The sequence below is a fragment of the Pan paniscus genome, chromosome 19 (genome assembly GCF_029289425.2).
Source record: "Pan paniscus chromosome 19, NHGRI_mPanPan1-v2.0_pri, whole genome shotgun sequence".
Classification (NCBI taxonomy): domain Eukaryota; kingdom Metazoa; phylum Chordata; class Mammalia; order Primates; family Hominidae; genus Pan; species Pan paniscus.
This window is the reverse complement of record NC_073268.2, coordinates 10580758-10598000: the sequence shown is the minus strand read 5'-3', so window position 1 is coordinate 10598000 and position 17243 is coordinate 10580758. Positions and strand designations below refer to the sequence as shown.

General features: G+C 54.1%; 1 protein-coding gene across 23 annotated transcripts in view; it reads right to left on the bottom strand.

The window, feature by feature from the left end:
• The window catches only part of RAP1GAP2 (RAP1 GTPase activating protein 2), a 291369-nt gene that overhangs the window by 23995 nt on the left and 250131 nt on the right, over window positions 1–17243 (bottom strand). For all 23 annotated transcript variants that reach the window (XM_055101382.2, XM_055101381.2, XM_034941268.3 and 20 more), the window contains 5 exons: window positions 17026–17155; window positions 14114–14269; window positions 8323–8394; window positions 7722–7808; window positions 5624–5758 (listed from right to left, as the gene is read on the bottom strand). In XM_055101382.2, the coding sequence (XP_054957357.2) occupies window positions 5624–5758; window positions 7722–7808; window positions 8323–8394; window positions 14114–14269; window positions 17026–17155 (580 nt within the window). The remainder of the gene's footprint in view (window positions 1–5623; window positions 5759–7721; window positions 7809–8322; window positions 8395–14113; window positions 14270–17025; window positions 17156–17243) is intronic.

The following is a 17243-nucleotide window of genomic DNA, read 5'->3' as shown; positions in this document are numbered from 1 at the left end:
TGTATATTAAAAACTGGTCCAGGTTGAAAATACAATTCAACTGGTGGATGACTGAAGGATGATTAGAAACCACGAATTTTCAAGGCTCCCACCAAAAAAAAAAAAGAAAAGAAAAGAAAAGAAAAACTCAGAGGCTGGTGTCAGGGAGGACACTGGCTCCTCAATTAGTCCTGGTGCAGCCGCCGGAGGCAGCGAGGTAAGTGTGAGGAGACGGCAGGCTGGGTAAGTGTGAGGAGTCGGCACCGGGTCTTCTGTCCCTCTAGCGGGGCAAATGCAAGACAGATGCCAACTCTGCTCCAAGAGACCGTGACTCCGACCCAGGAGTGGAGCAGGGCCAAGCACAAGGCCTGAGCTCTCTCGTGGACCCCCAAAACAGCGAGGCCATCCTGACATCACAACTCCCCATCAGGAGGAAAAGGAGGGGGCAAAGACGCCAAAGACCAAGGATTCTTGGCGGGGCCCTGCTGTGCTCCACCTGCCATCACTGGCACTGCTAGGGGGACCGGCTTACAGGTACCTCCCTGCAGGTACTGCGGGGCCACAAAGACTGCCAGGGATAGCTGTGGCCCCTCCTGCCACTAGGGGTCAGGTCAGACCAAGGCATGAACTATCACAGTCCCTCAAAGGCTGGGAGAAATGAACGTGGCAACTCCCAGCTTGCCACGGTCCCGGGTCCATCACAGCCAGCCCGGCAGCCTTCTCCTCCCCGGTCCTCTGCTCCACCTCTGTGCAATGAGGTCAGTGGAGGGCTGGGTGAGCTCAGCATTTCTCAAAATGTGGCCTGCAACGTGCTCTACGTCCATCTGACGTCGGTACAGCAAGTATCATCACTTTTCATTGCATTATGGACCAATAACAACTTCATCAACAGCTGGCGGTGACTGAGAATGGCACTGGAAAATGGTCTAGAGATCATCATCGTTCAAACATAACGTACAGCTCCTTCATCGTGAAAGCTGTTCTCGCAAGACTCCCGAGAATCTGCTCACAGACCCCCAACCCCAGTGGCCCCATGGGCTGCGTTTGCAGTGCTGACTTCAGGCCTTACCTATTTACCCTACAGGAACATCTCTTAATTTGGAGTGATCACTGCAAACTTTAGGTTTGTTTTTTTTTTTTTTTTTTTTTTTTTTGAGACAGAGTCTGGATCTGTTGTGCAGTGGCGCAATCTCAGCTCACTGCAACCTCCACCTCCCAGGTTCAAGCAATTCTCCTGCCCCAGCCTCCCACGTAGCTGCGATTACAGGTGTGCACCACCACGCCCATCTGATTTTTGTATTTTTAGTAGAGACAGGGTTTCACCATGTTGGCCAGGCTGGTCTCGAACTCCTGACCTCAGGTGATCCACCTGCCTCGGCCTCCCAAAGTGCTGGGATTACAGACGTGAGCCACCACGCCCGGCCAAACGTTTAGTCTTTATAATTGGAAGGTTTTTTTTTTTTTAGGTCTAAGTGAAAATGCAAACTTTAGAAGTGTTTGTAGAACCAGCAGATTCCTGAGACTATCTCCAAGCAGTTCAGCTTGAAAAGTAGGTCTAGATGTCCAAAAGCCAACTGTTCTGTGTCTCATGGGAGAAACGCTTCCATTACAGCTGGGAGGACAGAAGCGAGCTGTGAGGAACTGCTCCAAGTGGGGTGAGGTGCCAGGCGGCACAGCACAGGGCAATGGCGGGCCTGCTGCTCAGGAGAAAGACCAAGGGTCAGTGCTGACGTGGGGGAGCAGCAGCCTCACCAGGGGCAAGGATGGATGGCTGAGATGGCTTTCAGCCCTGGGGATTCTCAGTTATGTTCCCATCAGCCTGGGAGATGAGAACTTTGACAGGAAGGAGGCCGGGCGCAGTGCCTCACGCCTGTAATCCCAGCACTTTGGGAGGCCGAGATGGGTGGATCACTTGATGTCAGCAGTTCAAGACCAGCCTGACCAAGATGGTGTCTCTACTAAAAATACAAAAAATTTAGCCAGGCATGGTGGCGAGCACCTGTAATCCCAGCTACTTGGGAGGCTGAGGCAGGAGAATCGCTTGAGCCCAGGAGGCAGAGGTTGCAGTGAGCCGAGATCGCACCATTGCACTCTAGCCTGGGCCTGGGCAACAAGAGCAAAACTCCATCTCAAAAAAAAAAAAAAACAAAAAACTTTGACAGGAAGAGATAAAGGCCTGTAACTTTTCTTTCTGGAACATTTCAGGTATCACTTGTTTCAAGAGCGATCCCAGGAAGGTGTGGGTGAACTCCCTAGGCAACGTCCTGTTGACACAGCAGCACCGCCCAAGGTGCCCAGGAAAAAAAAATAGCAAAACTAGAGATGGTTTCCTGAGCTGGGCCAGACACACAGGCCTGGCCACAGGCATGGCCTAAACACCAGAATCCACCCCAGGCCCCAGGGCTCCATTCGGCTGAGCCTGGCCTGTCCTCAGCTCAGGCCTCCACGCTTGGGAGATGTGAGGGCAATGACAAAAGGGACAGGGAACAGGAGCTCGTGCTCCCCAGGTGGGAGGGAAAAAAGCTGGTCACAAATGGCTGGGCGCGGTGGCTCACACCTGTAATCCCAGCACTTTGTGAGGCTGAGGTGGGCGGATCACCTGAGGTCAGGAGTTCGAGACCAGCCTGGCCAACATGGTGAAACCTCGTCTCTACTAAAAATACAAAAAGTTAGCCGGGCGTGGTGGCAGGCACCTATAATTCTAGCTACTCAGGAGGCTGAGGTAGGATAATCACTTGAACCCGGGAGGCGGAGGTTGCAGTGAGCCAAGATTGCACCACTGCACTCCAGCCTGGGTGACAAAGCAAGACCCTGCCTCAAAAAAAATTAAAACATATAAAAATTAAAAAAAAATCTGGTCACAACCGTCAGGGCCCTGAAGCTTACTCCGTGTGACTGCCACAGTCTCTCCCATGCCCCACGGTGCTACCTCAGGTAGGTGTGAGAGCAGAATCTGGAAGCAGGCCTGTCTTCAACCTACAGTTGCAGGGTTTTAGTGTTGAAAAGAATTCCCTGGATCACTGGATCAAAGATGAGTCGTGATAAAGTCTTAAAGTGTTTCCTCTCTTGTAAGCCCCTCTAGGAATACGTCAGACCCCCTCGAGTCAAGCACAGATCAACTGCGACTCCTGCCAGAGGCGGGGGACTAGACAGAGCGGCCTCGGGCCACTCTCCTTATACCTGCCACCCGTATTTAGCTGCTGGACCACCTCCTCCATTGGGCACCATGGGCAGAGTGTCCACAGCCTATAAGCATCTCCAGGATATAGAAATACTTGAAACCTGAAAAACCAATTAACTCCAAAATACTACAAGAAACCTGCAAAACTCAAAACAAGTGCTTCATTAAATGTCTACAAAATACAACATTATGTTGGCTCCCCAACTGCAGCTCAACTTTTCTTTTCTTTTCTTTTTTTTTTTTTTTTGAGACAGAGTCTCGCCCTGTCTCCAGGCTGAAGTGCAGTGGCGCGATCTCGGCTCACTGCAACCTCCGCCTCCCGGGTTCACGTGATTCTCCTGCCTCAGCCTCCTGAGTAGCTAGAATTATAGGTGCCCGCCACCACGCCCGGCTAACTTTTTGTATTTTTAGTGGAGACGAGGTTTCACCATGTTGGCCAGGATGGTCTCGATCTCCTGACCTCGTGATCCGCCTGCCTCGGCCTCCCAAAGTGCCGGGATTACAGGCGTGAGGCACGGCACCTGGCCTCACCTCTTATAGTTCTGCATAAATTACATTTACTGAGGGATGCAGAATGTTTTGATACGTGGGCTATGGAGTGTGGTGGAGCCTCTGGAAGGAAGTCTAGAGCCTGTGGAAGGCTTAATGTGGTGCCCCCCTTCCTGCCTCCCCCAGACCCAAGCCCGTTTTCCCGTTTACCGCATCTCACACTCTCCATTCTCTCGCTGGGTTGTCTGACCTGGCGCCCTCTCTCCTCCCGTTCCTCTTCTTCCGCATCCCTCTTCCGTCTTGATCTCCCAATTTCTCCTATTTCACCCGGGCTCCCACTGTCCATCAGCACTGAAACAGGTGCCCCAGGAATCACCCACCAGCCTGGACAAGGAGCTCAGCTCCTTTTCCCAACCCCAAGAGGCATCTTAGCAGCTGGCCCCAACTAGGGTAGGAAGAGCTGTGCCCTGCTCTCTGCGGTCCAGCCGGGCAGTGGGGGACTGACCCCAGGCCTGCCCGGGCCCAGGCTAGTGTAGGTGGAATCTTAACAAAGTCAGAAAGTGGGAGGTGGTGTCGCATAGCCGTTAAAAGCACAGGATTTGGAATTCGGTGGACCTGGATTCAACTCCACCTGCTCCCACAAATGATTCTGTCTCTTTGAGGCTTGGTTTCCTCCCATACAATACTATGCCCATCATTATTAAAACTGAGTATGAACTATTATACCAAAATTATTACACCCCAAATAATAGCCTTCCTCACAGGGCACTGAGGGCAGTTGTGAGTCTCCAGGTGGGATAATGTGTGTGAAGCTTTCACTTTATACAACTGTAATAACAGCTGACATTTTTGAGCATTTACTGTATTCCAGGCAATCTAGACTTTTCCAGGCATGGTATCAATGAACTCGCACGATGGCTCTGACGGGGTCCTGCTTCCTATCCTTATGTTGTTGACAAGAAAGCTGCACCTTAAGAAGCTTGAAAGACTGCCCAGGATCCCACAGAGCTGGGGTTTTAATAGAGGTGGGTGTAGCCCTACACATAATTCCCCATAAAGTCCCGCACATAATGCCCCCAGATGGGAGTTTCCAAATCACCTTCTAACAGGCAATCCAGCAGCACACGGACCTAAGAATCAGAAGACCTGCGTTTGAAATGAGGCTCTAACTCTGCGTCGGTGTAAGGACCTGAGCAGGCCTGTGGCGTCTCTCATCCTGTCCCCACGTGTGTTCGTGAATATAATAAGACCCGTTCCGCCACCTGCACAGGCTGACAGCCAGGCTCGAGCCAGATGCTGGGTGTACGTGCTGCATGGACCAACAAGCACTCAGCAAGCATAAGATGAAAAACCTTCTCTACCACACGCCAGCTCGGGGGCCGTCCGAGCTCCACTTGAATACTTCCAGGGACAGGGAGCTCACTGCTTCCTTTAGCAGCTCCTTCTAGTTAGTTTTTTTCCCTTGGCAAAGTCCAAAGGGACTTGCCTATAGTTCCATGGCCCCTGCCCAGCCAGGTCTTCCAATGCTCGGCCGGCTGGCTAGGAAGAATCACTGTGGCGCCCACAGCAGCTACGAAGACCCGTAAGGGCTGTGGTCCTTGCTCCTGCCATTCTGCCCTGGGCTCCCCGACCCAGGAGGAGGCAGGTGAAAGCACCGATGTTCCTGGCTTGCTCCAGCTCCTCTCCTACTGCTACCTCTTTACCTGTCCCTGCTTAACAGACTTCTGGGCCCGGAGGAGATGACCCAGATAGAGGAAGGATAGGGAGGCTGCTGAAGAAGCTGCTGGCTGCTCCAGCCTCACACACTTCCTAACGGCCCTGCCCTTTGCAAACACCTAGGATACCCATACGTTTCCTGTCACCCCTCCAGCTGGCCCTTGGGCTCTGGGATCAGGATCCCATGGACCTTGGACCACTTCCTTTCTTCCCCAATCCCAACCCCACAGCAACCATCAGTCACTCTGACGCTCATACCTTAAAAGACTCCAGGAACCCCCCGTGGCCTCCATTCTCAAACTTGTCCTCCTCTGGGCCCAGTCCCAGCATGGCCTGTGTGTGGGCGTGGAGCTCATCGTGAAGGTTGTCCAGGAGGGCAGCCCTGGTCCGGTCCTAGAAGGGAAGAGGGTGGGGATGGAGAAGCTGGCTCTGAGAGCAGAGATGTGCCTGCTCCTTGTGAGCTCCAGACACCTGGCCTGGAGGCTGACCTTCTGCCCAGCCCGGCCCAGCAACGGTGTGGACCTACTGCTGAGCTGAGCTTCGTGCTCACAAATGCTGCAGCTAAGATGAAGGCTACGTGCTCGGCCTCCTGCTCTACTCCCCCTGCCCTTCTCCCTGGGTCGTCCCACCACTGCCACAGCTCCACCCTGGTGGTAGAGGAGCAGAAGGAAGAGTGAATCCCAGCCCGGCCCTCTGCCCCAGCTCCACATCCACGCACCCAACTCCCCACTGCTCCTCTCCATCCAGACATTCGTCCAGAGCCATGCACATGGACGCCAGGGGCCGCCATTCACACAGATGAGGACGGCCCTTTCAGCAACCCGGCCTTCGCAGGCACAACTTGGCCACCATGTCATCAAAGAGCCCAGGCCAAAGGCCCAAGAGGCACCCTACAATCAATCCCACGTCCCCCAACACTTACAGCCAGGAGTCCACCAAGTCTTCCCAACTTTGACCCTAAACCATTTCCTTCCATACAGTATAAGCCTTCGTCATCTCTCCTGGATTCCTGTAAATAGCTTCTAACTGGCCGCCTTCCTGCACCTCTTGCCCTGCAACCTGTCCTTGTCACCATCGTTCTCAATGACACCACTGTCAGAGCAATCCCTCTGGCATACACATCGAGCCCCTCACTCTCCTGCCTAAGCGCTTTACCAGCAGCCCACCTCCCCGAGCTCAAAGCCCTTCTGGATCTGATCCAACCAACATCTCCGGCTGAGTCTCCACCATTCCAGCCCCCGTGGGTCCTTCAGCCACAGCAAACCCTCAGGAGCTCCCTCCTGACGTCAGGCTCTGGTTCTTCCTGACCTTTGCTCATGCTGTCTACCATGCCAGATCAGCCCTCCCTTCCCCACTCTTTCCTCCTGGCAGAAGGTTCATCTGATATCAAGATTCAGCTATGCATGAGCCACCTCCTCCAGGAAGCCTTCCCTGAACACACCCTCTGTCCCCCACAGGCAGAAACAGTCACTATCTGAGCTGTGCTGACCTCCATCCCAGCCTAGTGCTGGCACACTGTACTATAACTATCTATTTAGTAATGACCCCCTGCCCCACCCCCCGACTACCCTGTGTGCTCTCCAGGGATAGAAACTGTCTCACTTATCCCCACATCCCAGGGAACAGAATAGGGCCTGACACACAGTAGGTGCTTTAAAAATGACTGATTGGGCCAGGCGCAGTGGCTCACGCCTGTAATCTCAGCATTTTGGGAGGCCAAGGCGGGCGGATCACGAGGTCAGGAGATCAAGACCATCCTGGCTAACATGGCGAAACCTCATCTCTACTAAAAATACAACAAATTAGCCGGGCGTGGTGGCGGGTGCCTGTAGTCCCAGCTACTCGGGAGGCTGAGGCAGGAGAATGGTGTGAACCCGGGAGGCGGAGGTTGCAGTGAGCCGAGATCGCGCCACTGCATTCCAGCCTGGGCGACAGAGTGAGACTCTGTCTTAAAAAAAAAAAAAAAAGACTGATTGGCCAGGCGCAGTGGCTCACACCTGTAATCCCCGCACTTTGGGAGGCCGGGCCAGGCGGATCACCTGAGGTCAGGAGTTCAAGACCAGCCTGGCCAACATGGAGGAAACCCTGTCTCTACTAAAAATACAAAAATTAGCCGGGCGTGGTGGCGCACACCTGTAATCCCAGTTACTAGGGAGGCTGAGGCAGGAGAATCGCTTGAGCCCGGGAGGCAGAGGTTGTGGTGAGTCCCAAGATCATGCCACTGCACTCCAGCCTGGATAACAGAGCAAGACTCTGTCTCCAAAAAAAAAAAAAAAAGATGGAGGAGCCCTGGATGAGGCTGGCTAACAGGTGGCCCAGCAGTCAGGAGGGAGACCTTCAGAAACCACACTCTCACCTCCAGCTTTGCAAACTTGTCCGACTTGCAGCAGGCGTTCTCAGCATTGGTGAGCTTAGTGAGCAGAAACTCCCTGAACTCCGGGCCCTGGAAGAGACAAGACGGACCTCAGGTCTGTCACTCTTGGCTGTTGCCAGAAGGTCTTCAGCCACAGTGACAGGCAGGCAGAGCCGGGGCCGTGGGGAGAACCCCTGAAAGGTCCCTTCCGACAGCGGATCATTTCTAGCCCAGGCCAAGCCCACTTGCGAATATCCCAACATGGAAACCCACTTCCCTGGTCCTGGGAAGCCACAGTGGCACTTCCATGACTGGAGCTCATTCCTGCCCAAGGCTCCTTGACCGGGGCTTGACATAAAAACCCGTCTTTCAGCAGAAAGGCAACCCCAGTGTCAAACACCCTGACAAGTGGTCCTATGCTGGGCCAGACTGGCAGCATGAAAGAGGTGGGGAGAGACCCCAAGAAAGGAGGTTCCCCCCAAAACCTGCAAAAGGAGCTCCCTAATGTTCCCAGCCTGAATTCGGCTCCATCCCAACCATTGCTACTCAAGCACTGAGACCTGGCATCGTGGATGCGAGAGGAGCAGAAGGAAGAGTGTCCTACCTTCTGGAAAACGGGGGGACTGGGCAGAGGTGGACCAAAGGTGGGCACATCTTCCCGCGCAGTGACAGAGACCTGAGTGAAACAGAGTCATGGTACGGACCTGGAGGGAAGAGACGAGCGCTGCCCCTACGGGAGCCACACTCCTTACAAAGCTACTCACCTTCTCCCTCCTCCCCTTCCCGGTACACAAACAAAATACTCCTGTGAGCATCGCCAGCACAGGCCCTGACCCTGTTCCTAGAAGTGGGGCCGGACGGTGTGGGGCCATCCGCAGCCTCTCATCTGCATTCCTGGAGGTCAGAAGCAGGTTTGGCAAGATGACTGGACAGGGCTGGGACCCTAATTTTAATGCCATACAAGTGCCCGGGAGATGGCATCTCGTGACCTCATTCGACCGTGACGCTAATCCTACTGAGAAGGCACAGGGAGAACTGTTCTCCCTGATGAGGAAACAGATGCCCAGAGACACACAGAGAAGCCCCCAAGTCCCACAGGTGATTAGCCGCAGAGGAACAGAGCATCCAGACCTCTCCCGACCCGTCTCTGGGGTTCTCTTCCCAAGCCTGACTCCTCAGCTCAGCCATAAATCAGAATTGCTTCAAAATTGCTTCAGGTGTTTAAAAATACAGACTGGGTTCATGGGCTCTGGCCTAAACCTGCCGAATCGGAAGGGTAGGCCCCCCGGAAACTCTCGTGCAGCCGGTGGACCCGTGTTTGGGAGCCCTGGCCCCACACACGGGGTCAGCCAGTCCGAGGCCCAGGCTAGGAACTGAGGGTGGGGCGCGCACCTCTGGCAGCCTGAGCGAGCCTGAGCTTTAGAGTGACGGCCTCAAGGTTCGCTGCATGGGGGTCGCCCAGGTGTGGGACGGGCCCCACACCCCGCCTTCCCTCTGCACGGAGGTGCCCTGACTTCACCTGTTCTCAGCCCATGAGGCTGTGAGGCTCTCGGGAGACTGCCCTCCCTTCCCTGCACAGCCGCTGACGTGAGCCCAGCCCTGGCGTGCTGCCAGCCTCCCCGGCCTGTGAAGTGGGGCAGATGCAGAGTCTGCCAGGCCGGGTGAGCAGGCAGCTGGGCACCGAGCCAAGGAAAGGCCCTGCCATAGTCCAGAGGGGAAACGGAGCGGGAGAGAGCTGGTCAATACGGGCTTTCTCTTCTCAAGCTCCAGGCTGTCTGCCCAGCCCAAACTGCAGTGCCCGGAGTCAGGAAATGGTGCGTGTTCGGCTGACGTGATTTCTGGCTGGGCTCCAGCAGCTGAACCCGGTTCCCTACCACCACCCACCAGGCACCGGTGGCCCAGGTCAAGAATTCAGTCACAGAGCCAGAATCAGGGGTGGGGGTGTGGGAAGGCTATGGGGAGACTGCAGACCGTGGGCACCTGGGACAGAGGCCAGAGGGCAGCCCCAGCTCTGCCCTTCCCACCCCACTCCCCCTCCTCCTCCAGCCTGCATTAGAGTGGTCTGTGCCGACCGTGTAAGTGGCTTCAGACACATCTTCAAGTCCATCCAACCCTCCAGCCGGACAGTCCCACAGCAGAGCCCTGTGGGCCACACGGAGGACAGGGCCCTTCCTTGTGACGTGCGTTCACCTTCCATCCTCATTGTGCGCCTCTCCTGACCCCATTCCAACCAGGCGGCCAGGCCTTTGTTGTTCCCCCATCTTGGGGACATCTGGGTCACTGGGCTGAAAGCAGAAGTTGCCTGAACACAGCCCCACCTTCCTGTTTTCTAAATGCAGCGAGGGCCTCCAGCGAGGGCTTGGAGGGAGGGAGAGAGGCAGATGCAGGTGACTCTGGGGAAGGGACCTGCATGGCTAGAAGGAGGAAGCAGCTTGGTGTGAGTCATGAGGATGCACTGGGAACCTCAGAAAGCTTAAAATGTGACAAAGGCCCCACGCCCAAGAGTGGCCTGGGAGCCGCGGTGGCACACAGAGCATCGTCCGAGCAACAGACAAGTCGTGACGGGAAACGGGGAGGGGGCTACAAAGACAGGGCCCTCCCCGGCGGTGGGCTTCACCTGAGATTCCTGACACCTTTGAGGCAGGGATAGAGGGGAGGGAAAGGGGTAGTCCTGGTGATGGCTGAGCTGGACTTTCCTTCCAAGCAGGCAGGATGAGGACTACACTCATTTCTGAAAAATAATCCAGAGTGATGCTTCGTGCACACCCGACTCCGTGGAGCCAATTTCTCGCCTGCTCTGATGGCTCAATGACCAGGACCGCAAGCAGACCCAGACAGGACCTCAGCCACAGCTCCCTGGCTCTGTGGCCTCAGGCCTTAAGTGGGTTCAGCTCTCAGCTTCCATTTCCTCCTTCTAGCGAGAGGCCTTGTCTCACCAGGGGCTTGTCAGGATTCAAGACTGTGCGTCTAAGGACCCAGCACCGTGCCTGGCATGAGCAAGCAGCTGGTAAGGGGTAACCACTGTCGCCCAGTGGCCTTTTCACTTCCCCTGCTGACCTGCACCCAGTAAAGGGCTCCTGAAATAGAGTTTCCCCAAAGCACCTTGCAACCCACCACACACACACCCCCCAAAGCACGCCTCCTTCCCTCCCGCAGGATGTCAGGGCTAGCAGCCTGCAGGTGTCTACTCCAACTTCCTCATTTCACACAGACAAAACTAGAGGCTCAGAGAGGGAAGGAACAAGGTCACGCAGCAGAGGCAGTGCCAGGACCAGAACCCCAGGCTGCCCGGCCCCTCCGTGGACAGAAGAGGATCCCTTCCTGCACACACCCAGCCCTGTCCCTCCTTTACTCTTCTTTCTTCAGCTCACCCTCCCCAGTGGAGGCCTCCTGGGGCTTACTCAGTCCCAGAGGAAATCTCAGCCTTCTTTGCCACAGCCCCTGAGCCTGCAGGGGCCAGCTAAGGTCCTGCTTCACCCAGGCCCCCTGGGGGATCTAACCGGGTCCTCCTCACAGTCTGTTAATTACCTGGGGTGCTGCCGGGAGTGTGGATGGACAGCGCTTTGGGGAGTACCTTGGAAGGCTGGTCCCCCTCCCTGGCCTCATTCACACGTCTGGCCTTCCAGCCTCAGTGTCTGCCTGGCAGGTGGAGTGCATGATCAAGGGACCACAGCCTGCTCCTCCGGGAAGCCCTGCCCCCCTGCTTCTCATCACCCCTCTGAGGACAATGCTGTGCTTTGTGGCTTAGAAGAAAGAGTAAAGACAGCCAGGCATGATGGTTCACGCCTGTAATGCCAGCACTTTGGGAGGCCGAGGCCGGTGGATCACAAAGTCAGGAGTTCAAGGCCGGTCTGGCCAACATGGTGAAACCCCGTCTCTACCAAAAATACAAAAATTAGCCAGGCATGGTGGTGGGTGCCTGTAATCCCACCTACTCGGGAGGCTGAGGCAGGAGAATTGCTTGAACCCGGGAGGCAGAGGTTGCAGTGAGCCAAGATCACACCACTGCACTCTAGCCTGGGTGACAGCGAGACTGTCTCAAAAAAAAAAAAAAAAAAAAAAAGGAGAAGAAGAGTGGGTAAAGACTTCTAGCACCAAAGCTGGAGGTGGGGTGGCGCTTTTTTGGATCTCTGATTTTTCTCTGTATGAGTGCCCCACTCGGCTAAGGTCTCGGGAAAGTGGAGAAGCTGGTTAGCTGAGATGCATTTCCTAGTGGGAAAGAGAAGCAAATGCTAAACGTCTACAGGAGGCCTCATTCTGCCAGAGGGTCTGGGAGCCCTCCTATCACATGGCTTCATTCCAAGGATCCTTCTCAGTAGTTCTTCCTCTTCAACTGTCTATTAAAAGAAGCAGTTGACTAGTTCAGCTGCCCAGTGGCTGACCTGCACTCCCTGCTTCTTCTATCTCTTCTCCAGCATCAGGAAGGCCCTGAGGCTGATTCTGTTACCTCCACGAGCCCCACTTCAGCCTGGTGCTTGGACCTGCACTCCCTGCTTCTTCTGTCCCTTCTCCAGCATCAGGAAGGCCCTGAGGCTGATTCTGTTACCTCCACAAGCCCCACTTCAGCCTGGAGCTTGGCGCACAGTAGGCACTGAGTAAGACAACTTGCTTCAACCAACACATGAATCAAGCAGCTGTTTGAAGTGAATGCCCATTTCACTCAAAGCAGGTGATCCTATAGCCTTCAAGAAATGGGCTGGGCACAGTGGCTCACGCCTGTAATCCCAGGACTTTGGGAGGCAGAGGCAGGCAGATCACTTGGGGTCAGGAGTTCGAGACCAGCCTGGCCAACACAGAGAAACCCCGTCTCTACTAAAAATACAAAATATTAGCCAGGCATGGTGGCAGGAGCCTGCAATCCCAGCTACTTGGGAGGCTGAGGCAGGAGAGTCACTTCAACCTGGGAGGCAGAGGTTGCAGTGAGCCGAGACTGCGCCACTGCACTCCAGCCTGGGCAACACAGCAAGACTCTGTCTCAAAAAAAAAAAAAGAAAAGAAAACAAATGCTCACACCATGTCTTCGCCAGCTTCAGCTAAAACTGCTCAATGGCAGGGACACATAAGCCTGGGCATAAAGGAATCAGCCTCAACAGGAGGGGGTTGCTATTGGGTTTCTGTTGCTTGTTTTGTTTTATTTTGTTTTGTTCTGTTTTTTTAGAGACAGGGTCTTGCTATGTTGCCCAGGCTGGTCTTGAACTTCTGGCCTCAAACAATCCTCCTGCTTCTGCCTCCCAAAGCGCTAGAATTACAGGCATACGCCACCATGCCCAGCCTCTTTTTATTTTCTTCTGACGATTCACATTCGGTTTTAAAAGCTGACGTGAATTTTGCACTTAACTGAGTTGAAGTGCTGTGGCCTCATGAACCCCAGGAATCAGGATGGGCTGAAATTATTTGACGGGAAACATTTTCAGGCCTCATGGTTTCCCATTGGCAATCACAGGCTCATCTTTCCTCCCCCTTAGAACACTGGTTCCTGATATTTTGTGGAGAAGGGAGCGCTTTGAGAATTTGAGGTATGGCCTCTCTTTTCAGGAATCCAAGGAAAGGCACAAATTCAGCATTTTGCATTTATCCACAGGCAGTCAGAGACTGCCTAACCCTCGCCTTGAAAGCCCTGCCTCAGTCCAACGCCCTTGAGTCCCGTGCCCGCCACAGCACTGTGATACCAAGAGACTGTTGCCCAAGAGGTGGAGATTCTTTCTCGTGGAGCAGAGGAGGGAGGGTCAGAGATCCAGCCATGAGGAGTGGGGAGCGGGGGACTGCAGAGGCAATGAGCTGCCCTGTCTCGCTGTCATCTGCACCGGTGAGGATTTCGAGCCATCTGACAGACCCGTGACTGCTTGGGAGGTTCAGACCCAGGTGCTTGCGTATCTGCCTCCCTGGAGGTCTTTAAATTAAGATCCATCATTTGTCCAAAACAGCCAGGCCAGGGCCTCACCCAGTGGCCAGGGTCTACCAGGCCCCTCCTCTCCACCCTCACCATAAACATTTTTTTCTTTTTTTTCCTTCCTTAGCACCCTTCTATCGCTACCCGTTCCTGCTCGTCCTTTCCACGCTCTTTCTTTATTCTAGCTCTGCCTTACTCGAGCAAATGGCATTACCAAATTCCAAATACTACACTCACAGCGAGCAAATGGCATTACCAAATTCCAAATACTACACTCACAGCTCCTCAATCCTCAAGTGAGATGCCATTGAGCCCGGAGGCAGCAAGGGGGATCAGGTGGCCTTGGAAGGTCCTCCCTACCCAGAATCTAGCTCCAAACCCCAGAAACCTGCAAACTCATGGAGAATCTCTGACTGCTGAGGACTAGTGTCCTCTGATATCACAGCATCCACACAGGGTGAGGTGTCGAGGCCCACCACTCCCTCCAACAAGGCATTCTCCTTACCTTGTAGGATGGGGTCTCTGTGCCTGGGGTCTCGACCTGCACGACGATGTAGGCATGTAAGAAATTGGAGGCTATCATGTCTGGGACAAACGGCGTGTTTTCCTCTTGAAAGATGATGGCCACAATGTCATTTCCAATGTGTCTCTTTCTCTGGAGCTAAATAAAAAGTGTTGAGAGGTTATAAGCCAGTTAGGAACATCATGAAAGATGTTTTGGGGAAAGAGTGGGTTCACTTTCCTTTGCACACAGGAAAACTGAATTCTGAGTGAGAAGAGTTTGTGGTTGTTGTTTTGGAAGCTTAAGTATGAAAGCACAGTACCAATGCCAGGCAGCAAGGGGAGAAGTGCATGGAACACGCTTTGTGCTTTGTGTATCTTTTGAGTTGCTTTCCTATTTGGGGAAAACCAGGGGGGTTCTTCTTTCAATCTTTTTTTTTCTTTTTCTTTTTTTTTTTTTTTTTTTTTGAGACAGGGTCTCACTGTGTTGCCCAGGCTGGAGTGCCGTGGCACGATCTCGGCTCACTGCAACCTCCGCCTCCTGGGTTCAAGTGATTCTCCCACCTTAGCCTCCTGAGTAGCTGGGATTACAGACGCGTGACACTACACCCACTAATTTCTGTATTTTTTGGTAGAGACGAGGTTTCACCATGTTGGCCAGGCTGGTCTTAAACTCCTGACCAGCCCGCCTCAGCCTTCCAAAGTGCTGGGATGATAGGCATAAGCCACTGTGCCCAACCTTCTTTCAATCTTTAGAAGCCACCAAAAAGGAAAAAAAATGGGGAAGATGGCCAAGTCGTTAGGTAGAGGCTAGCGAGCATCTTACTGACCTCTACAGCATGCAGATCCCTGACTCAGGACTTGGCAAGAATATTTAAAAGGCAAGGCTGGGTCTTGCCCTGGTAAAGCCTGTCATTGATCTGGGAGAAATACAAACACAGGTGAAGCCACCTGAGAAAACTAACAAAGCCATCAGCCAGCAAGGGCTAAATCAGCTGCTGTGCATGAAATCCCTGACAGCTCTGGAGACAGAGGCAAGGGCAAAATTACAGGGCTGGAAAGCAACCTGAGAGGGCTTCCTGGAGGAGGAGACGTGTCAGGGGGTCTTGAAGGTGTGAATGAGAGTGATGAGGTGGCAGATCATGACAGCACTGATCACCCAGCTTGGCGTAGGTGGGATGGAAGGAGGATCCCAACCATAACTCCATATCCCAAGCAGGGCCAGGTGCTTCTGGGTGTGATCTCAGCCACCAAGCACCTGGTGTGCCCCTGGAACCATGTTGGGCTGTTCATGCATATCAAATGTTAACCCTGTCCTGAAGTTCAAGGCCGCAGTGAGCTATGATCGCACCACTGCACTCCAGCCTGGGTGAGAGAGTGACAGCCCTCCTCACACACATACAAAAACCCGCTCCTGTATGTCGAGTCCTGGCTAGGTGCCTGCCTATGCATTTGTTCCTTTGTTAAGCACCCACTGCATGCAGGCCCAACGCTCAGTCCCTTCACACTGAGTTTCTCATTCGCTGAGCACCTGTTTTACATCAAGCACTGTGCTGGGCACTTTCACACAAATTGCCTCACTTACTCCACACGCATCTTTCCATTTCTCAGGAAGAGAAAGTTAATATTTACTCAGTCCCCGCCAAGAGCCGAGCCCTGTGCCAAGGTGTATTTCCCAAGAAACATACATAAGACTGAGAAGGCCCAGAGAGAACAGGCCTCAGGCCCAGGCTGGGGCAGCAGGTGAGAGAGGCCATAAGGGAACAGAGGGGCTGGAGGTGAAAGGTTGAATGAAAACCCACTTTGGATACAAAAGGATTTCTGCTTCCATTTGTTTCTGGAACATTCAGTAGCTATTTTAGAGCCAACTCATCATCTCGTTTGCCAATTTCCTTCTTTCCTAAGAAGCCAGGCACTATGTTTACAATTTTACATCTGTGCTCCCTCCCCAGTTCCTGCTCAGAGACACACAGGTCAGAGTTTGGGCAAAGGCCTGCCTGCATTTTCTTATTTTCCCAGACTGAAAAGGGGCAGAAGGCGGGCTGGGGGAACTGGGCTTGTAACAGCCAGGAACCAGCTGCAGCTCTCCCCAGGGATGCACGGCTGTCAGAGCAGCAAACAGGGGGCACGGCAGGAAAGCAGTGGGGACAGGGGTCTCGTCCAGGTCTCCCTGGTGGAGGTCAAGGCTGAATTCCCACAGGTGTGGTGAGAGAGGAGCCTGTGAGATGAGGAAGGCTGGGGGTGGGGAAGGATTCTCACGCAATAACCAGCCTTCCGTCACTGGGGCAGGAAGGGGGACAAAATGACCAGGGGCTGGACAGTGAACAGCTGTTCTATAGGAAGCCGGCCACGAGTTGGGCATCATATGAACCCTAGTCAGAAATGTATGTGATCCCCACAATCACCCTCTACCATGGGTGGTGCTACCCCATTTTATAGATGAGAAGGTTAACTGCCTTGCCCAGAGTCACACGCCCCAAAGTGGCACAGCCGGCTTCAGGCCCCCATCTGCAAACCCCACCATGCACCCTTTGCCACCACCCTCTATGACCAGGGCCCCCAGGCTCTGCCCTGGGCTCTGCCCCTGATAAACGGAGAAACCTCAAGGAAGTCTTGTCACCACCATGGGCTGCAGTTTTCCCATCAGTCAACGTGGAAGAAACACAAGCTTTGCCCCGCCTCCCGCCCAGGGCCCCTGAGGTGTGGCCTCGGCCAGAAACACAACAGAACGGACCGCTGAGGCACAGCCTCGGCCAGAAACACAGCAGAACGGACTGTGACGCTGCTGCGCAGCTGAACGAATGGCCGGCTACGGGAACGAATATGGGGACGGCCACAGCCTCTTAGCAGGTCAGACCAGAGGCGGGCCCTCACCTCGCCCGCCCTGGGCTCCCAAAGCCCTTCAAACCAGGTTACCTGCTGGGCGTCTCCGTCGGTAAATGGCAGCTTTGTGGAAACGTGAAACATGATCTCCCTGTCCCGGAATGTCGTGTACACTGATTCCACCCCTGTCTGTCCGTGGGTCACGTCCAAGCCTCCTCGGAAACTGTCAACAAAACAGGGCAGGAGATGGGGAGAAAAGAAAGTGAGGCAAAGTGGGCAACTTAACGCAACTCCCCTAAGTATACGCAGCA